At 47.5% G+C, this 22,890-nt stretch overlaps 1 protein-coding gene across 6 annotated transcripts in view; it reads left to right on the top strand.

The window, feature by feature from the left end:
* Positions 1 to 22,890, top strand: part of Tecr (trans-2,3-enoyl-CoA reductase) — a 42,685-nt gene that overhangs the window by 1,596 nt on the left and 18,199 nt on the right. For all 6 annotated transcript variants that reach the window (XM_059264360.1, XM_059264359.1, XM_059264356.1 and 3 more), the window contains exon 2: positions 13,850 to 13,926. In XM_059264360.1, coding sequence (XP_059120343.1) covers positions 13,850 to 13,926 — 77 coding nt within the window. The remainder of the gene's footprint in view (positions 1 to 13,849; positions 13,927 to 22,890) is intronic.

Below are 22,890 nucleotides of genomic sequence, written 5' to 3'. Positions count from 1 at the left end.
ATTCTCCTGTCTCAATCTCCTTAAGTGTTGAGCTGACAAGCACCAGCCACCATTTTATTAGAAAGTTTCAGTCGTTTAAAAACAGGCATGGAAGCCAGGCGGTAGTGGCGCATGCCTTTAGTCCCAGCACTCGGGAGGCAGAGCCAGGCGGATCTCTGTGAGTTCGAGGCCAGCCTGGGCTACCAAGTGAGTTCCAGTAAAGGCGCAAAGCTACACAGAGAAACCCTGTCTCGAAAAAACAAAAAACAAAAAAAACAGGCATGGAAAACAAACAAACACAGCCTGGTGGTGGTGGTGGTACATGCCTGTAATCCTAGCACTAGGAGGCAGAGGCAGTAGGGATCTCTGAGTACCAGCCCAGCCTGGTCTACTGAGTGAATTCCAGGACAATCAGAGCTACATAGTGAGACCTTGTCTCAAAACACAAAACAAAGCAAAAAAACAAATTACAAAAGAAAAAATAAAAGAATTTTACTATTGCTCTCTTCAACGTCTTACCTGTCCATCAAAGATGTTCAAAAGCATGGCAGTTCTATTAGGCACCACTGCATTCCTAGGGGGAAGTCTATGTGCAATAAAAAGTTATATTCAAATTGGGCATGGTGGCACATAGCTTTGATTTTAGCACTAAAGAGGCTGAAGTAGGAGGATCTCTAATTCTAGGGTAACCTGGGATGCATAACAAGATACTGTGTCAAAAAAAAAAAAAAAAAAAAAGCCAAGGAAGAAACAAAACAGATACCCTGTGTTCAAAGATAAAAAAAAGCCGAGGAAGAAACAAAACAGATGCCCTGTGTTCAAAGGCTGGTAAGACGGCTCATCGAGTGAGGATTCTTGCCTGAGGATCTGAGTTTGGTCCTCGGGACATACATGGCAGAAGGAGAGAACTGCCTCCCTGAAGTTGTTCTCTTACCCACATGCAAACTGGGACATGTGTGTGCACCCCTCCCACATGCACACAAAGTAAGTATAATTTTGTATTTTTGGTTGTGAGCCTAGCCTTTAATGGCTGAGCCATCTTTCCAGTCCAAGTAAGTATAATTTTTAAAAAGTTAAATAAACTTAAGTTTATGTAACAAACGGTATTTTATTTTTACTGAGGCTTTATGAATAATTACCAACACTACTAGAAGTTGAATGTCTTTCAGTGGCTGAGTGGTTATACAAGTTGTGATCCATCCACACAATGGAATATTATTCAGCCATAAAAAGAGAAGGACCATGAATACAGGAAGCTATGCCAGTGTACTTCACAGGCATTGTGTCAGTGAAAGAAGCCGGGCTCTAAAGGCTCTGTGCTTCTCTTTTCTGTGACCTTCTAGAAAAGACAAAAGTATGTGAGTAGATCAGCAGTTCCTAGGGAAATAGCTGCAAATGGGGTGCATGGGAGTTCTTTGAGGACGAAAGAAATGTTCTCATTATTTTTAAATTTTTTTAAAAAAATTTTTCCTGTTTTGTTTTGTTTCCAGACAGGGTTTCTCTGTGTAGCCATAACTGTCCTGGAACAGTTATGTCCTCTATAGACTGGGCTGGCTTCGAACCCAGAGGTCTCTCTGCCTGCCTTTGCCTCCCAGTGCTGGGATTGAAGGCGTGCGCTGCCTCCGCTGCCCCCGCTGCCCCCAACACCACCACCACCTGGCTTGTGGTTTTCTTTTCTCTTCTCTTCCTTTCTTTTTTTTTTTTTTTTTTTTTTTTTTTTTTTTTTTTTTTTGGCTAAGATATCACTACAAAGTCTAGGCTGGCTTTGAACTTATGTTCTTACTGTTTTAGTCTCATGATTACTTGGAATTACAGGTGGGTGGGATGGGTGGGGCTACAGAATCTATCAGAGCTCTTGACACAGCAGAAAGTGACTAACCAGCTCTAGCATGTCTAAGCCTGGCTTCACAGCTTCCTTCAGACAGCTCTGTGCCAGGATCACACACTCTGAAACAATGCGGAGCAGTCCCAGGAAGATCACCACCTCCCTTACCCAGTGTGGGGAATCCCACGGCACTGTGAGAGCTGTCCTATTGAAGTCAGATTCTTGCCATCCAAGTGACCTTGAGTTCTCCAAAACTCAGGTCAGCTCCTGCTGCTCGGCTGCTTGGAGTTAGTCAGCAAGTGACAATGGATGTACCCACCATCATTAGGAATGAGTCAGCCCTGCTAGGTGTGCGAGGGCACAGTGGGAAGCGCTCTGTCTTCAGACAGGCCCCGACAAAGCTGCTGCACAGCGAGAGGCTTGAACAAAGTGACCATTCTCCACTCGGGGCTGGACCTGTTGTCTGCTGATGGCCTAGTTACTGGAAGCCAGGTGAGGCAGACAAGGGATTCCCAGCACCAGCAACCCTCATCCAAAACAGGAAGCCAGGCCCGGGACTTCAGCCCTGCCAGTCTAGCTGCTTAGGAGACTGAGGCTGGAGGATCGTAAGACCTTGCTGAGAGTCTCCCTCAAAGAGCCCAAGCTAGGAACTGGAGAGATGGCTCAGTGGTTAAAAGCACATACTGTTCTCAGAGAGGACTCAGTTCAATTCTCAGCACTCCTATTGGATGGGTCACCAGCACTGACACCCCTTGGTCCCGCCCTGTTCCCTGTCCTCAGGGACTAGCTACCTTTAAGGACTCGTCACCTACATCTGTGAACTGAAGATGAGATAAAGGTCTAGTTTCTGTTTGCTCCCTTCCTCTACTGAGCTAGCTAGTGCCCTCCTGCCTCAAGCTTGTGCCAGAAATCAAACCCAAATTTGATTTTCACTGGAATGATTCTGCCACTGATTTTCTTTGTGGTTTTTCTTTTTTTGTGGGGGAGGAGTTATGATCTGGCTACCTAGCCCAGGTTGGCCTTGAACTTATGACCTTCCTGTTTCAGCTTTGTAACTACTTGGAATTACAGGCTGGTGATGTGTGTGTGTGTGTGTGTGTGTGTTTGTGTGTGTGTATGTGTGTGTGTTTGTGTGTGTGTGTTTGTGTGTGTGTTTGTGTGTGTGTGTTTGTGTGTGTGTTTGTGTGTGTGTGTTTGTGTGTGTGTGTGTGTGTGTTTGTGTGTGTGTGTGTGTATCGTGAATAGAAGTCAGAGGTCAGCCTCAGATATTCTGGAGCTGTCCATTCCCCCCCCCCCCCCAAATTAAAGTTCAGGGTCCTGGAAAAAGTGGTTCAACTGCTAAGAGCACTTGCTGGTCTTAACAGGACCCAGATTCAGTTCCCAGCACCCACACTGTGGCTCGCACTTATCGGTAACCCCAGTTGCACGGAATCCAGCAGGCATGTATGGGGTGCACCTACAAGCATACAGCCCAAACACTCACACACATAAAGTAAAAAGTATCATTACATCATTTCCCTCCTTCCTCTCCCGCTTCCAGTCCATCGCATATCCTTCTTCTCAAATTCATGGTCTCTTCCTTTAATTATTATTGTTACAACCCACTGAGTCCATTTTTTCCTTTTTGTTTTTTTGAGACAGGGTTTCTCTGTGTAGCCTCAGCTTTCCTAGAACTAGCTCTGTAGACCAGGCTGTCCTTGAACTCACAGAGATCTGCCTGCCTCTGCCTCCCAAGTGTTTGGATTCAGGGTATGTGCCACCACCACCTGGTCATTTTTTTTTTTTAGTAGACTTAATTCACTTTATTTTTATTGTATAAAAACCTTTGGTGGTGGCCACAGCTGGAGCCTGGGTCCTCTGAACAGAGACTCTGGTGTGTGTTTTTACAAGATGGTCAGTGAATTCCTGGTTAAGGAGACATGGTGAACACTGTCTCTTTCCAGAGGTCAGAGGTCAGAGGTCAAGTAGCTGTAGGCTTGGAGATGGTATCAAAGTTGGCCCTGGCAAAGTTGCCCAGGTTGCAGCTGCTGGATGATGTGCAGCAGTCATCAATATCAGCCATCATTAGAAGCTTCTTCCAGGTGGTGGGGGAACACGCCTTTAATCCCAGCACTCGGGAGGCAGAGGCAGGCGGATCTCTGTGAGTTCGAGGCCAGCCTGGTCTACAGAACAAGTTCCAGAACAGACTCCAAACTCCAAAGCTACACAGAGAAACCCTGTCTCGAAAAAACCAAAACAAACAAACAAAAAACAAAAAAAGAAACTTCTTGGGCACACAAGCAGAGACGATGCCAGTGCCTCTGGGGACAGGGGTGAGATGCATCAACACAGAGCCACAGCAGCCTGTCACTTTGTGGGGCTGGCCAGTCTAGTTCCCCCAAGTACCTCTCCACATAGGGACAATGGACAGCTTGGCCAAGATGATGGCCCCTTGGATGGTCCAGGAAAAAGTCAGTAATCTTGGGTTCCTGAATGGGCAGGGAGAACAGGCAGATCTCCAAGGACTTGATCTTCATGTCCTTAACCAGGTGGCCCAACTTGGTGACAGGGAACCACTCCTTGTCTTCGGCTTTACCTCCATGAGCCCAATGGTCTTGACCACAAGATTGCTACTAAATCCTCCGAGGAAGCAACTGCGGCCTTCTAATCCTGGGCCCTCTAGGTCCTCCTGCTGTACCAGTGTCCCATTTGGTGATTTCACAAAGAAGAAACCACTGAGTCTGTTTACTATTGCTTATATGTACATGATTTCAGGGTTGATCACTTAGTAGTGGGTAATCAATGAGGGAGCTCATCCCTGAGGAAGACTAATTTTCTCAGAATCTTAAGTTGTCTGTAGTTCTTTGTCTAAAGGTGTGTGTTGGGGGACCCTATGAAATTTCCTCTTCCACATTAGCATGTGGTGATGGAGTCTTGGTGATGCCATTATTCAAGTCTTATTTAGGCAGCCATATTATTGAGGTACCATCGTGGGTCCCTGTCATTTCCCAGGATACACAATCACACAACAGAATTCCTGGTCCTCCGACTCATCTTTTCATTCTCTCTTCCTCAATGTGGGGGTTGTATTTTAGATCTCTCCACTGGGTCTAGGCATCCCAGGATCAGTTGCTCTCTGCGTTTGGACCAGCTGTGGCTTTCTATAATGACCTCTGTTTACTACCCAGAGAATCTGCTTCTTTGATGAGTGAGAGCCACACTTGTCTGTGGGCATAAAGATAAGTATCTGTGATGCGGCTGGGAATTATGCAGGTTTAGTAGAGACAATAGCAGGTCCTCTAAGATCTATGACCTCATTAGCTACCTGGAGTCGGTTAGGGTTATAGTACTAGACGTAATTTCCTTCTTGCTGAGCAGGTTTTAAACTCAATTAGACAGCTGCTTTTACTGCTATGGTATAAGTGCACCTTTAGGGATCTGCTGGTCACTGCTGCATAGCTTCACACATAGCTGGGTAGTGTTAAGTTTCAAACCCGTACAAATGGCTGAGGTGCCTGTTCAACATATGGAAGCAGACCTGGCCTCCAGGTTCTCCCAGCGTTCCTCAGTCCCTACTTGTTACAGGGTGTGGCTGGCATACCCTGCCCTCTGCACTGGACTCTCCAGCCCAGAGACTGAGCTACTCTTCTCCCACAGGCTCTTTCCTATATAATCCAGACATTTCGGTTACCCATTGCCTTTTTGTACCTTTGGCCTGGCTGCTGCACTTGGATCCCTCTCCCCACATTTGGTCATGTCCACTCTGGACTCTCCCAGATGTCCCAGGCTCTGCGCACACTCCCCTCTTATCTACAATGAACTTTCTCCTCCACCGCACCTAGGGCAGTCATGTCCTTCCTTTTTACTTCCTTTTTTCATTCAGGTAGGACTATTGGTTTCTTCCCTCGGTTGGCAGCTTGCACAGCACCTTCTGTTACTATAAAAGCTGGTCCTCAGGAAGGAGGTTCTCGGCTCAGTCCAGCTCAAACCCTCTTAAGTCCTGTGTCTGAACTGCATGGTGTGTTCAGCATCTCTAGCTGGGAAGTAACCAAGGGCAACAGCAATAGTCTGTATTTTGTTTTGGGAGTCTTGAAAAAGGGTTTCTCGGGCTGGAGAGATGGCTCAGAGGTTAAGAGCACTGGCTGTTCTTCCAGAGGTCCTGAGTTCAGTTCCCAGCAACCACATGGTGGCTCACAACCATCTACAATGAGATCTGGCGCCCTCTCCTGGCCTGCAGGCAGAACACTCACTGTATACATAATAAATAAATAAATCTTTAAAAAAAAAGAAAAGAAAAGAAAAGAAAAAGGGTTTCTCATGCCTGGCACTGAGGTTTCTGTCAGCTAGTGTATCTATTGCAATCTTGGAGGGTGCATTAGTTTCCCAACTGGCACAACTTCACTGAGACTATATGTACACTCATTGTATTATATATAATTTTAAGTAAGCATAATATGATCCACTATGGCTTTTTCAAACATCCTTAGAGTTATTCATTTCTCTTCCCTCTCTCTCATTCTGTACTGACATTCCTTCCATCCTGAAATTAAAGCCACCCCCATTTCCCCCATTTTGTCCTTCATATCCCTTGGGCCCTGTTATTCCCCTTTCTAGCCCCCCCCCCACCATGGTTCTTTTTAACTTTCCAAGTTTCTGCAGTTCAGATTATGGACTCAAATCTAAAGATTTGGAGCTAGGAACCTCAGTTTGGGAGAAGATGTGGCGTTTATCTTTCTGGGTCTGGCTTATTTCATTCAATAGGATCTTTTCGAGTTCCATCCACTTACCTGCAAAGTTCAAGAACGTTTAGGTGGTTTCTCTTTCCTAGCTATTGTGAGTAGAGTGGCAACAAATATGGCTGAGCAACTTATCTGTGGAGTGGGATGGTGCCAAGGAGCAGTGTGGCTGGATTATACGGCAAATTTAGTTTTTTGGCATTTTGAGAGTTCTCATACTGATTTCCACAGTGGCTGCACCAGTTTGCGTTCCCACCAAGAATGAATAAGGGTTCACCTTTTCCCACATCCTCTTCAGAATTTGTTGATGGTTGTTTTATTGATTTTAGCCATTCTGACTGAGGTGAGATGAAACTTCCAAGTTACTCTCGAACTCTAAAGGATGATGAATACTTTGATATATACTTTAGCCTTTTTTTTATTTCTTCTGCTAAAAACTCTTCTGTTTAGACCCATAGTCCTTTTTTTAATTGGGTGATTTGTTTTCTTGACTTTGTTTTTTTGAGTTCTTCGTATTCTCTGGATATCAATCCTCTGTTAGATGTATAACTAGCAAAGATTCTCCCTACTCTCTGGACTTCCTCTTCACTTGTTTGCTTAGTTGTACTGAAGCTTTTAGTTTCATGAGATCCTACTTGTCAATTGTTGGCCTTGTAGAAAATAAGTTAGTAGAGGAAAATAGTAAAACCTCAAAACAGTGAGAGAGAAAACTTGTGTTGTTTGAGAGGTTGGTGCCTCCAATCCCTGCAGTTCAGTATCCAAGGATATGGAAGGATAGGGGGTTCAGGGGCTGAGAACGGTGTTTGGAGGGAGGGAGGGAGGGAGGGAGGGAGGGAGAGAGAGGGAGGGAGGGAGGGAGGGAGGGAGGGAGAGAGGGAGGGAGAGGGAGGGAGGGAGGGAGAGAGGGAGGGAGGGAGAGGGAGGGAGGGAGAGGGAGGGAGGGAGGGAGAGAGGGAGGGAGAGGGAGGGAGGGAGGGAGGGAGGGAGAGAGAGAGAGAGAGAGAGAGAGAGAGAGAGAGAGAGAGAGAGAGAGAGAGAATGAGCAAGAGATGGGGCATGAGCAAGTGAGAGAGCTAGAGAGAGAGAGACAGAGAGACAGATAGAGACACTGAGAGAGTGAGAGAGACACAGAGAGGCACAGTGAGAGAGAGAGTGAGAGAGAGTGTTGGGGGACCTGGTGAAGCTAGGCCCAGAACTGCTTTTCTAGATAAACTGTTTTGAAACTGCAGGGTGGGGATAAGTTAATTGCTACTTCAGAGCTCCAGGATGTATGAGAGGGCTTAGCTGCTTTCCAGAATTCCCTGGGTGGAGGTTTCTTGAAGCATTGGGGCTGTTTTATGGCCTTGCTTTTGGGGAGGGGGTTCTCCTTTAGGCCATAATTTCTGGGTAAATGGAGTTCTGTTCAGAAAATCCTTTCTTACTTGTATCATGTAGAGTCTGCCTATGCTTGCTTCCACAGTCTCGGTGTTCCAGATGTCCCAGGTTTCCTTCACATCTAGGTCTTTGATCATGTTGGAGTTAATTCTTATGCCAGGTGATAGAGTCGAGTGTAATTTCATTCTTCTGCATGTGGACATCTGTTTTTCCCAGCATCATTTGTTGAAAATGCTCCCTTTTCTCTCAGGTACGTATGGGGCATCTTTTCGGCTCTCAGATGGCTGTGACCCGTGTTGCGTCCCACCAATCTCCGTGGTTGCTTTTGGTACTGGTGTCACGCTGTTGTTACTGTTCTTCTATAATATGTCCTGAAATCTGGAGTGCTCTTCCTGAACCTGCTTCGTCAGTGATTTCAAGTTTCCATTATAGAGGTCTTTCACTTCCTTGGTTACATTTGTTCCTAATTATTTTCTTTTCTTTGAGGCTATTGTGAATGGGAGTGTGTTCATCATCTCTTTTTCAGTGTGTTTATTGTTGATGCATAGAAAGGCCACTGATTTTTGTAAGTTGATTTTGTGTATTGCCCCTTATTCTAGTCAGGGTTCCTGTTGCTATCATGAAACACCATGACCAAAAGTAAGTTGGTGTCTTTTTGTTGTTGTTGTTTTTGTTTTTTAAGACAGGGTTTCTCTGTGTAGTTTTGGTGCTTGTCCTGGATCTCACTCTGTAGACCAGGCTGGCCTAGAACTCACAGAGATCCACCTGGCTCTGCCTCCTGACTGGGATTAAAGGTGTGGGTCACTGCTGCTTGAATAAATTGGTGTCTTAGTCAGTGCTCTATTGCTGTATAGAGACACCATGACCAAGACAACTCTTATAAAAGAAAGAATTTAGTTGGGGCTTGCTTACAGTTTCAGAGATTAGTTTGTTATCCTCATGGCAGGAACCATGTCCGCATGCAGGCAGACATGGTATCTGAGTGTTCAGTGTCTGGATCGGCAGGCAGCGGGAAGAGAGAGCCTGGCTCTGGCTTGGACTCTTGAAACCCCAGAGCCCACCCCAGTGACACACCTACCCCAACAAGGCCACACCTCCTAACCCTTTTAAACAGTGCCACTCGTTGGTAACCAAGCATTCAAATCTGTGAACCTATGGGAGCCAATCTTACTCAAACCACCCCGGAGGAAAGGGCTTATTTGGCTTAACACTACCACATCGCTGTTCATCACTGAAGAGAGTCAGGACAGGAACTCAAGCAGGGCTTGAACCTGGAGGCAGGAGCTGATGCAACCTACTGGCTTGTCCTCCATGACTTAGCCTGCTTTCCTTTCTCCTCCTTCCCCTTCTCCTCTTCCTCCTTTTTCTTCTTCCTCTTCCTCCTCCCCCCTCCCTCTCCTCTTCCTCCTCCCCCTCTTTTTTTCCCCCTCAAGATAGGGTTTCTTTGTGTAGCCTTGACTATCCTAGAACTAGCTCTGTAGACCAGGCTGGCTTCGAACTCACAGAGATCCACCTGCTCTTCCTTCCAAATGCTGGGATTAAAGGTGTGCAGCACCACAGCGGGCAACATCCTGTGTCTTTTTTTTTTTTTTTTTTTCTCGAGACAGGGTTTCTCTGTGTAGCTTTGCGCCTTCCCTGGAACTCACTTGGTAGCCCAGGCTGGCCTCGAACTCACAGAGATCCGCTTGGCTCTGCCTCCCGAGTGCTGGTATTAAAGGCATGCACCACCACCACCCGGTGCATCCTGTGTCTTAATGAGCTTTCCTAAGAGATGAAATGTTATGTCCTGGAGGAAATGGCTATACAACATTCCCTCAGGCCCACATGATGGAAGGATGACCCAACTTCTGTAAGTTGTCCTCCCCACACATGTACGCACATATGCAGAAACACACAGCCACACACTAAAACGTAATAATAGAAAAGATGTAGAAAAAAAACCCAAATCAAAATCAATCAATCAGTCAAACAAACAAATACCTCAAAGGGCTGGGTGTGTCATGGAAGCCCTGTGTTTAGTCTCCAGAAGCACAACAAAAATAACCAGGGCAGCTTTTTTTTTTTTTTTTTCCCTCTGTGTAGCCCTGGCTGTTCTGAAACTCACTTTGTAGACCAGGCTGGCCTTGAACTCACAGAGATCCATCTGTCTCTGCCTCCCGAGTGCTGAGATTAAAGGCGTGCGCCACTACCGCCTGGCTATTTTCTTCTTCTTAACGTACACCTTGTGTGCGTGGTCCTGAGGATGCAAGCTAGACAGGCACTTTACCAAGTGATGATATTCTCAGCCCTGAATTGTATACTCTTTATTTATTGATTGTTTTTTGTTTAGTTGGTTTTTTATTAACATAATTTTTTATTGATCCTTTGGGAATTTCACATCATGCATCCCAATCCCACTCATTTTCTAGTCCCTCTGTATCTTCCCTTCACCCTTGTAGTGCCCCCCACCAAAAGAAAAATAAAAAACAAATAATAAAAGATAAAAATAAAAAATGCAAATACGAATGTGAAAACAAACAAACAAAAACTAAATAAAGCAAACAAGAAAAAAAAATCTGCTTCACTCCTCCATCTTTCCTGCCTCTCCATCACCTCTTCATTTGTCTTGGTGGCGTTGGGAGCTGCAGTGTGTCATGTTGCTGGAGAATTTCTCTCCAGCTCCTGCCGCCAAGTCCCGCCAGTCCCAGAGCCCACTTATAAAATAAACACACAGACTCTTATGTTATTTAAACTGCTTGACCATTAGCTCAGGCCTATCATTGTCTAGCTCTTACTCTTATATTCAGCCCATTTCTATTAATCTATAATTTACCACTGCCACGTGGCTCGTGGCTTACCGGTACTTTACATCTTCCTTGTCCTGGCAGCGGCTCCAGCCTGTCTCCCCTTTCCTTCCTCCTTTCTCAATTCTCCTCTCTGTTAGTCCCGCCTATACTTCCTGTCTGGCTATTGGCCAATCAGAGTTTATTTACATATAGCGATATCCACAGCAGAGTCATGCAGCACACCCTTTTGTCCACACAGCTTTCCTTTCAAATGTTCATTGTGTAGTGTGTTGTTGGTCAGGTTCAAGGCCTCTGGCTTCTGGTACGCCATCAGTGCTGAACCCTCACTGAATCTCCTCTCCAAAATCCTGTCGTTGTCTGAGTCATGGAGACTCTGTGGCTATGGCTCCAGAGGACCAGTCCTTTATGTGCCTCAGCAGGTCACAGGTGGGGTAGATGTTGGGGAGTGCCAACTCAAAGCCCTGGATGTGTGTCTGGGTGGTATGTGGGTTGTTCTGACCCTGACCAGGCTACTGGGACCACCCCCTTTAGGTGAGTGGCGGAACCAGCTTCCCCAAGTGCCGGGTGGGGGTGAGGTGGGAGGTGAGGAGCACAGCTCTCATATTAGGGGTTGGTCTAGCTTCTCTCTGCCAGGGTCATGGGAGTCCATTATCCCAGGGCCCTCGAGGGGTGGGGTCAGCACTCCTGTGAGGTGGGACGGCTCTTCCCAGCCAGTGAGGGGCAGAGTCAGCTCAGTGAGGGTCAGCCCTTGTGCTTCAATGCAGGGTTCAACACGTGGTCCACATGGGCCCCTGTTCTAACTGTTGGTTTTTAGGGGTGCTCTTACCCTGCGAGGAAAAGTTACGAAACACGACAGAATCCACTAACAAGAGTTTTATTAAAAAAAAAAAAGTTTTATGAAGATGAGGAGAAAAGGATAGATGTGATCAGGCCTGCTGAAAGGACAGGTGTGAGAAGGGGAGATGGGGGGGGTCGGCTTTTTTTTTTTAAAGATTTATTTATTGTGTATACAGTGTTCTGTCTGCACGTATCTCTGCAGGCCAGAAGAGGGCACCAGATCTCATTACAGATGGTTGTGAGCCACCATGTGGTTGCTGGGAACTGAACTCAGGACCTTTGGAAGAGCAGCCAGTGCTCTTAACCTCTGAGCCACCTCTCCACCCCGGGGGTCATTTTAAAGACCAAGCCGCACCTGCCACACAAGCCCACATGGCTACTCCACGCATGCACATAGATCACGTGTTTGCGCTGCGTGCTTTATGCATCCACACAGCTATGGGGTCATGGGTCATGAAGGACGTATGACCGGGAAATGACTAAGTGTCCTGCCGGGCATGCGCGACCGTGGGGGCGTGGTGGGAATTTCTATCAGTAACAGGGGCAATGGACGTCAACACAGACCCCCAGCTGCAGCAGGACCATGGACCCAGACATGGCCATCGGCAGCACCTTGAGCCTGAGTAGCAGCGCAGACCTCTCAGATTGGCTTGGGCCCAGCAACAGCATGGCCCCTGGACTCCAACGTGGCTCCGGGCGGCGGCCTCTGCAGTTGCAAGGCTTTCAGTGGTAACAGCCGCCATGGATATCAACACAGATTGAGGCTGTGGCAGGGCCATGGACCCAAACATGGCCCCTGATAGCAGCCCAGGACTGGATGTCACCATGGTCTCCCGCATCAGCCCGTTCCTCACTGCCTTCAACTCTTCAGATCTGCCTCTCTCCGGGACAGCACCCATTTGGCCTCTCTCTCTCTCTCTCTCTCTCTCTCTCTCTCTCTCTCTCTCTCTCTCTCTCTCTCCCTCTCACATACCCCACCATATATTTGCACCATAATGGCACCTGACTGCCTTGGTGCCTCCAAGCAAATGACTCTGGGCGTGTGTGTGTGTGTGTGTGTGTGTGTGTGTGTGTGTGTGTGTGTGTTTTGTGTGTGTGTCCATCTCCACCCACTCACTCCTCGTGGCACTGAGCAGGCTTGTGGATTCTCCCCCATTTTGTTTTTTTGAGACAGGACCTCTTTATGTAGCCCTGGATGTGGCTATGTACATCCAGCTGGTTGGAATTTACAAAGATTTGCCTGCCTCTACCTGAGTACTGGGACTAAAGGTGTGTGTTGTCACATTTGGCTGCAGTATGCTTTTAAAAATTTACATTTATAGCCAGGCGTGATGGAGCACACCTTTAATCTCAGCACTAGGAAGGCAGAGGCAGGTAGATCTCTGTGACTTTGAGGCCAGCCTCGTCTATAAAGCGAGTTTCAGGTCAGCCAGGGCTGTTACACAGAGAAACCCTGTCTCGAAAAACAAAACAAAATAAAAAATTACATTTATTTATGAGTGTGTTTTGCACAACATGGTGCCTGTTGGAGGTCAGAAGAGAACTTGTCAGAATCTGTTCCAGCCTTACGTTTTGTGGGTCTCTAGGTTGAGTTGAGTTCCTTAGGCTTGGCTGCAAGTGCCTTTCTCAGATAAAGCCATGTCATCGCCCGCTGCACTGTTCTCTGATGTCATGTGTTTTAGACGGGCAGCACCTGTCATTTCGTATTTCAGGGGCTCAGTAGCTACGTGGGGTCAGTAGTAACCATATACATAGGCAGAGACAAACATCACACACCATCACATAGGCAGAGACAAACGTGGTTTTTACTCTTAGGGCCAGCTCCACTGACCGGGGCTGTCTTAGGAAGGGCAGTGAAGCCGCTGCAGAATGCGGTGCAGGCTTTCTTTCCCTTTCTCCAGAGTCGCGCTGGTGATATCTGAGGTCTCACCTCTTAGGCGTCTCAGCCTCTCAGCACCTTAGAAGTCACCCCGAAGTGCTGCCAGCCCTGTAGCCACAGCCCTGCAGGTCACTCGGCGCTTTGCTCTGGTTCTGGTGCATTGACCTAAGCCTGGCTTTGCTGCATTTCCACAGCGCCACTGCAAGGGGCGGGGCCAGAGGGCGCGCTGCGCCGAGGCTCCCTTTTCATTGGTCGGTGGCCGGGTTTTAATCTTGCCTGCCTAGATGAAAGAGGGGGTTAACCCCACCTCGTTGGATCTCGGGCGCTGATTGGTTAGTCATGTGGCGCGAGCGGTGGGTGCACCCCGCGCTGATTGGCCGGAGGGACGCGCGTACGGAGGGGCGCGTACGGAGGAGCTAGGGGAACGCAGCTCACGGCGTGTGTTCTCCGCCAGTGTTCCGTGCGGCAGGGCGGCACCTGAGCTGCAGCGGAGCGGCGCCATCCTGTGGGGGAGCCATGAAGCACTACGAGGTAAGCAGTGCGGGGCCCGAGCCGTAGCTGCGGCAGACAGACCGCATAGTCCCCTTCAGGACCTCGGGACCCTTTTTTTATGGTCCGGCTCCCCGCCGATGGCGCAGGCGCAGTATGCCCGGGGCCTGCTGGTATATCCCATTGCGCATGTGCAAGGAGATATTTATGCTACCCAGGGCTTTTTTTTGGGGGGGGGGGGGGGAGAATGCCTTTTCTTAGGGTTTTGCAGGGCCTGGGAGAAGCTTGCAGCTTTTTTGCAGCATTCTTGGTGACCCGAGTGGCAGGTGTTCAGGAGAAGTGCAGTGCGGAACACTTGTTCTTGGTGCGAGCGATTCTTGCACAATCCTTGCACAATGTCAGCGCCTGGGGCTCGGGAAGGGGCTCTGCAACTGGCCTGCCTCTTCCGACCTTCGCACCCACTCCTCGCTATGGATGCCTGGGCGGCGAGGGAGTTGGTTCCACTGTCAACCAGCCCGTGATCGCTGGGGAAGAAATCTGCACGCGCAAGATCATTCTGGAAGCTTACGTCTTCTGACTCAATCTTGGGTCCCTTTTCCTCTTAAAACGATGTTCTTTTTGATCAAACTGATTATTAGTTTCGTTATTGCTGACTTTTAAGTAACTATCATAAAACACTAACCGATTGCTCACATTCATAGTAAGAATGCGTTGGTAAGGGCTGACTGACGTTTTCCTGAGATTCTGTTATCTTTTCCTCGAACTCATGGTCCTGCTGAGGTAGGATGCTTACTTAATCGCTTCCTGATGATATATGTGAAAGTCAGAGATGTCAAGTGAGTCGTCGAAAGATCCCAGCTAGTATCTTCAGAACACAGAGAGGGAAAGAAGATACCACGAGCCATGCAGTTCTGAAAATGAAAGCTAACAAATTGAGAGATTGCTTGTATTTCTCCCCAAATTTTAAATTTGTGATGAAATTTGCCCAGTTTACCTCGGTAGTCATTTTCACCGTATAGTTCAGCGTTATTAAGTCTATTCATATTGTTCAGATGTCACCACTGTCCATCTCCAGCCTTTTTAGACTAGAGTGAGGTTAGATTGTTTTCTCCTCCTCCCTCTTTGCCTGTGCCGCTGTAGAGCCAGGGATGGAGCTCAGGGCCTTGCTCCTGCTAGGCAGGCCTCTTATGACCTCCATTATACAGTATCTCCCTATTTTCCACTGCCTTAGCCCCTGGCAACCACTGATTGTCTCTGCAAATTGCGATACTTTAGGAATCTCCAATGCATGGGAGATAATTTTATTAATTTATAATTATTTATTTATGGTTTTTCAAGACAGGGTTTCTCTGTGTTGCAGCTCTAGCTGTCCTGGAACTCACTCTGCAGACCAGGCTGTCCTAGAACTCACTCTGTAGCCCAGGCTGGCCTCGAACTCACAGAGTTCCGCCTGCCTCTGCCACCACCTTCGTTTATCACCAATGCCTGGCTGATAATTTTATTTTTATGACAAGTTGAAGCCGGGTGGCGGTTGCACACACTCAGGAGGCAGAGCCAGGCGGATCTCTGTGAGTTCGAGGCCAGCCTGGGCTACCAAGTGAGTTCCAGGAAAAGGCGCAAAGCTACACAGAGAAACCCTGTCTCGAAAACAAAAAAATAAAACAAAACAAAAACAAGTTGAATACCGCTACTTCTGGTCATCATCTGTATTTTGATTATTTTTATATGTAATAAGTATAATAATATAAAATTATAAAAATATTAAAAAATAATAATACTTATTTATTTCCCCAGGTCCTTTGAAACCTTTAATCTAGAAATTCTCTTATCTTTTTTAGCATGGTGACAAGAACCAGGAGGTGGGGGTCTAATCCTTATGCCTCCTTCAGCTTTTTACTTTCAAAAGGAAGCTTTTTTTTTCTGGTGTGCTTTCCCCTTTCATACCTCCTCTCTTGCCCTGGGGAAAAAGCCATGTTCAGTTTGAAAAGCAGAGGTGGAAGATGGAATTTTCAGTCAGTCATTTTGATGTGTGTCAGTCTTTTCCTTGCCGTAGTTCTCAGAGCCCTGTGGCTGGGGTAGTCCAGTGTCAGAGTCCTCAGAGCTCTTGTTGGCAGAGAAGACCCAAACTGGGGGACGGGGATGCAGTTCACTTGGTAGAGGACTTTCCTAATGTGCTTGAAGCCCTGCTTGGATCCCTGGCACTGAGTAAAGCCAGGCAAGCTGGCACATGCCTTTAGTTCTGGCTCTTGGGAGATGGAGGCAGGAGGATCAGGACTTCAAGTTTATCTTCAACTACATAGTGACTTTGATGCCAACATGGGCTAGAGATCCTGTCTCAAAAATCCCAACCAAACAAAATAGACAACAAACAGACAGACAGACAGACAGCCAAGGCGACCTTGGAGGGCAGAGTTGTTTCCCAGTGTTTTGTTATTCTCTGTTGACATATGCCCAGTGCCCACTGAGGCCATCGCTGGGGATGGCAGCATCTATTGTCCTCTAGCTCAGTTTGCCGAACTGTTGGTGCGGACCAATAAAAATGGAAGCGATCCTTTCACAGTTAAGATCTGGGGGAAGTGTCAGTTCTCCACATTAAAGAATAGATTTCTGAAGTGTTTGACTGGCATGCAGGAGGCCCTGGGCTCCATCCCCAGCACTGCAGAAGCCAGGCATGGTGGCTCATGCTGTGATTCCAGGACTTGCAGGGGAAGGCAGTAGGATTAGAGGTTCAGAGTCATCCTTGGCTACACAGTGAGTTCCAGACCACCCTGGTAAGATGGCTTCGTGAACCAACGTTGTCCTCTGACTTCCACACACGTGGTTGTAGCACCAGTGTGCATGTAGTACAATAAAAAAAAAAATGTAATTTGTTTGAGACAGGGTTTCTCTGTGTAGCCCTAGCTGTCTTGGAACTTGTTCTGTAGGCCAGGCTAGTCTCAAACTCAGAGATCTACCTGTTACCCCAAGAGCTGGGTTTAAAGGCATGTGCCACCATGCCTGGCTAAAAATGCAATTTAAAAAAGCAAAATAATAGATACCTTTGAAGGACTGAGTCCATCCTTTGCCCCCAGGCAGCATGCAGTCCACTGGAAGGCCTCCCTCTCTCAAAAGACTTCCTTGGAGACAGTGAGATATCTCATCTGGTAGAGGCACCTTTTGAAGGCCTGCTTGAGTTTGATCCCTAAACCCCACAAGGTGGCAGGAGAGAACCAGTTTCTAGAATACCTTGAATTAAAAAAGAAAGACCTTTTACCCATAGACAGATACCTCAGATAGCGTGATGCACACTGATTGTTCTTGGACTTTGTGGTGCTGAGATGGAACCTAGGATCTTGTACATGCCAATCCAGCTCTCTGCACTGAGTTGCACCTCCAGCCTGAGGGGCAGTTGACGGGATAGACAGGCTTGGTGCTCAGGGGCTGGAAAGATGGGTTAGAGGTTAAGAGCTCTTCCAGACGGTCCAGGTTCAATTCCCAACACCCACTCGTGGTCTAACTCATCTGTAACCCCAGTTCTAGGGGCTCCAGCACCCTCTTCTGTCTTTAGGGCATTGCATAAACTAGGTGCACATAATAGATACGCAGATCAAGAACCCTAAAATGTCATGCTCAGAAAAGTTTCGGTCATCCTCATTGTCACATGGTCAGTTAGTGTCACAGGGAAGACCCACGGCACGGGGGACAGGATTCGACCTGGAGGAGAGATTGTGACTTTTTGATAAGTTTCATATCAGCTCGGTTCATAGCTTATTTAGCAGGAGAGAGAACTCCTTCCAAGGCCTAGGCCTTGGAAACTTCTAGAACAGGTTGGCCATGGGCTTGGTGTAAAGTCAGCAGGGTTGATGTGAGAGCTGCTGTTCTAGGCTCAGGTCTTTTTTTATTAGTGTTTTTCCACTGGAGATGACATTGGAGACGATCCCTGTGGTAGCTGTAGCTGGCTACTGTGCCTTGTAAATCTGCCTATGAATCTCACGAGAGTCTGTCCGTGTAGAGAGATCTCTGTAGCCCCAGGCTGACCTCAAGCTCATGGAATGGTGTGAATCACCATGCAGGCTATAAAGGTACCCATCTTATAGATCATTCTAGACCAGTTTATTACCTCAGGCAAGTTCCTACTTGGCTGGCTCCCTCCAGGGATTTAGTATGAAAATTCTGAAAGTAGAGTGTTGGTCAAGAGGCATTTAAAAAAAATGATTGTTTTTAATGTTAGACATTGGAACCCAGGGCCTTTCTTACTGTGCTGAACAAGTGCTCTACCACCAAGCAGCATCCCTAGTCCTTGATTTAAAAATTAAAACAATTATTATCATCATTGATATTATCTGTGTTTGGTGTATGTCACACCTGTGTGTGCATGGACCTGTGCAGAGGCCAGAGGAGGGTGTCAGTGCACTTTATTATTATTGGCCTGAGTTTTGAAGCAGCGTCATTTCCTGAACCTGGAGCTAGGCTGGAGGCCAGCAGTACCCAGGGCTGCTTCTCTGTCCATCACAACTTGGGATACACGGGTGTGCTGTTATGTGGGTTCTGAGATCCAAACTGAGCAAGTGCCTGTAAACCACTGTGCTGTTACTCTGCCTGTGGAGTGCTGCTGTGGTGCCATGCTCAGCTCCCCCTTGGATTCTTAGACAGGGTCTCACTACGTTACCTAGGCTGACTTAAATTTGTGTTCTTCCTGCCATGACCTTGATTATTGGCATTACAGGCATGTGTCATGCCTGGTGCTCTGAGGCAATTGTTCAGAGGCAGAAAACTGGTAGGTGATAGGTAAGAAGAAAGCAGGCCTGTGTGCAAGCACTGAGGCCAGGCCTGAGGCTGAAGTTTGGCATGGCCCTTTGATGAAATGGTGGATTGGCTAACTCTAGCTTGTCTGTGCTTGCTCCTTGGAACAAAACCTGCTTGATGGTGAAAGGACCGTAAATATTAGTGAGCATTCTGATGAGGCTGGAAATAATACCATCAAGGATGTGTATGCAGGAGAGGGTTGTGTGCGATGTATTTAGGTTTTGTTTTTTGTTTTTGTTTTTTTTGAGATACTGTTCTTAGGCAGCTTTGTCCTGGAACTCACAAGAAATCTGCCTGCTCCTGCCTTCCAAGTGCTAGGATTAAAGTCACGAACCTCTACGCCTGCCATACTTCTTTTTAGTTTTTTTTTTTTTTTTTTTTTTTTTTTTTTTTTTGTGCTGGTACAGGTGTGTGCTGTTGGGTCTGGCTGCTGTGAGCATTTCACACCTTTCCTGGCTTAGCATGCCTCAGACCATGATCACGGGTATGGCTCATGCCCTGGGCAGGGAGTGGCTCAGTTTACACATTTTCCCTCTAGAATCCTTAGCTGTGCCTCTGCTCAGTACACTGGGGCAGGTAACAGCGTTGTTAACAATTGCATTGCACACATGGGAACTGACCCTGGACAGGGGCTTGCCCTGGGCCAGGCCCTGACTTGAGTAACAGTATTTGTGCTGATTATCTGTCCTGGGAAGACAGCAAGACTTTCAGGCTTTGCAGCAGATCTGGATTGAGATCCTTCTCTGCCTCTGGCAGGGGTGAGAATTTAAAAAAAAATTTATTTTATGTGTATAGGTATGGGTGTTTTGCCTGCATGTATATATTTGTGCACCACATGCATGTTTGGTGCCTTTGGAAGCCAGAAGAGGGCATCAATCAGATTCCCTGGAGTTGGAGTTACAGACAGTTGTGAGCTGACATGTGGGTGGTAGGAATTGAACTTACTCCTCTGGAAGAACAGCCAGTCCTTAAACTGAGCTCTCTAGCTAGCCCTCATGGGCAAATTTTTTAACTTCTCTAGCCTTCTCATCCTGAAATGACATAATGGATTTGAAGAATGTGTATTGGCTCTTATTGCATTTTCAGGGACATCAGGTTGGCAGCTTAATTGGCCGCTGTGGGGCTGTTCATGCGTTGAAAAGGGGCTGGTGCTGCAGCAAGCTTCCTACCTCCTTGCCTGCCCTGACTGCACATTGATGAGTACCAGGATATCGATCTCTACTTCCTACGGTGGTCCCTGGTGATGCAGCTGCCGCTCAAGGCTTTTGAGTCAGGCAGAGCAGAAAGAAGAGAAGGGAGGAGGCCGAGACACAGTGGAGGAGGCTGAGCTGAGACCGCAGGACCCTGGGAGGAGCCGAGCTGATGGTGGTGATGTGCACTTGTTAGCTCAGTTACACTGTGGGCAACTTAGAGCCCCCCAGAGCCCAGCAGAGCCTTGCCTCACTGACTCCTGAGTAGAGAGAGAGGAGCAAGTGGCCTGCCCACACTGGCCACTGCATAGAGCTGGTTCAGAAGAGACTTCTAGTTCTGATAACATTGTTGGCTTTGGTAGGGAGTCCTGCCCTTTGACGGGCAGGTCTGGCTGGGTGGGAAAGCTGGTTGGTCAAGTTCAGGTCTTAACACCTCATGGTGCTATTGATAGTGACAGATGAGAATGTTTTAACAGCTGGGGGTGCTTGCCCCAGTTATGAGAGTGTAGCTTGCCATCATAATCATGGTAAAGCTGTGCTAACGTGCACATGTGCTCAGTGCCTTTAGCCTCTCTTTTGTGTGCCCCCCCCCACACTTAGTAGACAAGGTGTCGCTATGCATCCCTAACTAGCTGGAACTCACCGTATAGACCAGGCTGGCCTTGACTTCACAGAGCTCTGTCTGCCTCCTGAATCCTGGAATTAAAGGCTTGCACCAAGACGTCTAGCTACCTTTTTCTTTTTTGGTACTGGGGAGGAGCCGGGGCTGGAGCACGCAAAGCTCACTCTTTCACTGCTGTGCACTCCAGTCCTTCTGCCCACTCTGCTGTGGTCTAGCCTTAATATGTGGGAAGCAGGTATGGTTCTTATCCTCTTGACATACGGGGAAGCTGAGCTGTCACGTGGCAGAGTTCAGGTCAGCCTTGGTGACCGTATACCGAGGAAGGAGTGGGCGTGTGATCGTAAAGGACATGGCCTGTGGGGGTCGCCTGCCCTGTCCTAGGGCACTTAGTTTACTTATGTTTCTCACGCAGGAGGCCGGGCTGAGGGATGGTGAGGTGCTGGGCACTCTTCCTGGCTGCAGCTAAGTTCCCAGTTATAAATCGTCAGGTAAAGGCAAATCTGTGTCCTTGTGTGCTGCCTGAGGTGCCACCTACCTATGCTCCTTGCCCTTTGTGACACTGGGGAGCACACCCAGGGCCTGGAACAGCCATGAAGGTTCTACAGCTGCACCCTGACTTTTTTATTTTTTTATTTTTGGCTTTTTGGGACAGGGTTTCTCTGTGTAACAGCCCTGGTTGACCTGGAATGCACTCTATAGACTAGGCTGCCTTGAACTGACAGAGATCCACTTGCCTCTGCCTCCAGAGTGCTGGGATTAAAGGCTTTGTCACCAGTGTGCCCCCCCTTTAAATTTTTGATTTAATTATTTATGTGTATGAGTGTTTTGCCTGCATGTCTTTATGTCCACCACATGTGTGTCTGGTGTCTGTGGAGGCCAGAAGAGGGGGTTGGATCATCTGGAACTATAGTTACAGGTGGTTGTGAGCCATTATGTGGGTGTTGGTTTATTATTTTTACGCGATTGTGTGTGTGTGTGTGTGTGTGTGTGTGTGTGTGTGTGTGTGTTATGGCTCACATGCTGAGGTCTGAGGACAATTTTCAGAAATAGATTTTCTCCTTCCACTGTGGGATCCTAAGAGTGAACTAAGGTTACCAGGTCTGCGTGGAAGTGCTTTTACAGTGAGCCGTTTGCTAACCCTTTTCTGTGTGTGTGTGTGTGTGTGTGTGTGTGTGTGTGTGTGTGTGTGTGGTGTCAAGACAGGGTTTCTCTGTGTAGCCCTGGCTGTCCTGGAACTTGCTCTGTAGTAGACCAGGCTGGCTTCAAACTCACAGAAATGATCTACATCTGTCTCCCAAGTGCTGAGATTAAAGGTGTGCACCATCATGCTACAGTTTTTGTAAACAAAACACAAAAGCCATCTTTCTTTATTTATGTGTGTCTGTGCACATGTATGTGGGAGCCAGAAGAGGCCATCAGACCCCTTGGAGCTGGAATTACAGATGTCTGAGCTACTTGACATGGATGTTAGGATGCAGATTGACTGTTGACCAAGGGGCGTGATCGAACAGCAGTTGCTCCCAGTCACTGAGTTATTTCACAGTCATCTCTCTCTCCCTCTTGGTTTTTTTTTGTTTTTTGTTTTTTTTTTAAAGACAGGCTGTCACTATAGGCTTGTCTGTCCTCGAATTCACTGTGTAGACCAGGTTGGCCTTGAACTTACAGAAATCCCCTTGCCTGCCTCCAGAGTGCTGGGATTAAAGGTGTGGCACCACATCTGGTTCTTAGGGTGGTTTTTTTTTTTTCTGTTTTGTTTTTTGTACCTACATTTCACTGTGAAGCCCTTACCAGCTGGCTGGCCTTGAACTCACAGAGCTCCTCCTGCCCTCCTCCTGTCTGAGGTTAAAGGTGTGGCCACCAAGTCTGGCCTATTTTCATTTTGTTTTTTTTTTTTGGCCATTTGTACTTCTTTTGAGAAACCATCTTTTTATTTCCCTTTTATCAACTGGATGACTACTAATTTTGGAGTTTGAGCTCTTTATATCCTCTTAAGTGTTAATGCCCTGCTGGCCGGCATCCTGCAGTACTCTGACCCCAGGTTTGGGATTGTCTTCATCTCTGGCCTAGCCTGTGGTCCCAGTCCTTACTCTGAGCCCTGCTGAGAAAGCAGACACTGTCTAGGGCCAGCTTCCCTTGTGGGAGGCCTGTGCTGACAGGATGGCTGGGCAGGGCGTGATTTTGTAGCTTCCCTAGGGACCTGTGGACTTCATGCCAGGGATGGTGAAACTCTTACCTGTTGATTTTGTCTAATGTGCTACTATCCGAGGACAGTTTATCTTTAAGTCCTTGGGGGCCCTCACATAACCATTGTATTGGAAAGGCACAGGGCCACTGTTGGTTATTTTCAACCTCTCCCAGACTTGCTTGCAAGAGAGAAAAGTACTGGAAATAGCTAGGAAGCTGTGCGTA

This window comes from Peromyscus eremicus, chromosome 5, assembly GCF_949786415.1.
Source record: "Peromyscus eremicus chromosome 5, PerEre_H2_v1, whole genome shotgun sequence".
NCBI lineage: Eukaryota > Metazoa > Chordata > Mammalia > Rodentia > Cricetidae > Peromyscus > Peromyscus eremicus.
Note: the sequence above shows the minus strand (reverse complement) of the source record. Positions and strands in the feature narration are given on the sequence as shown.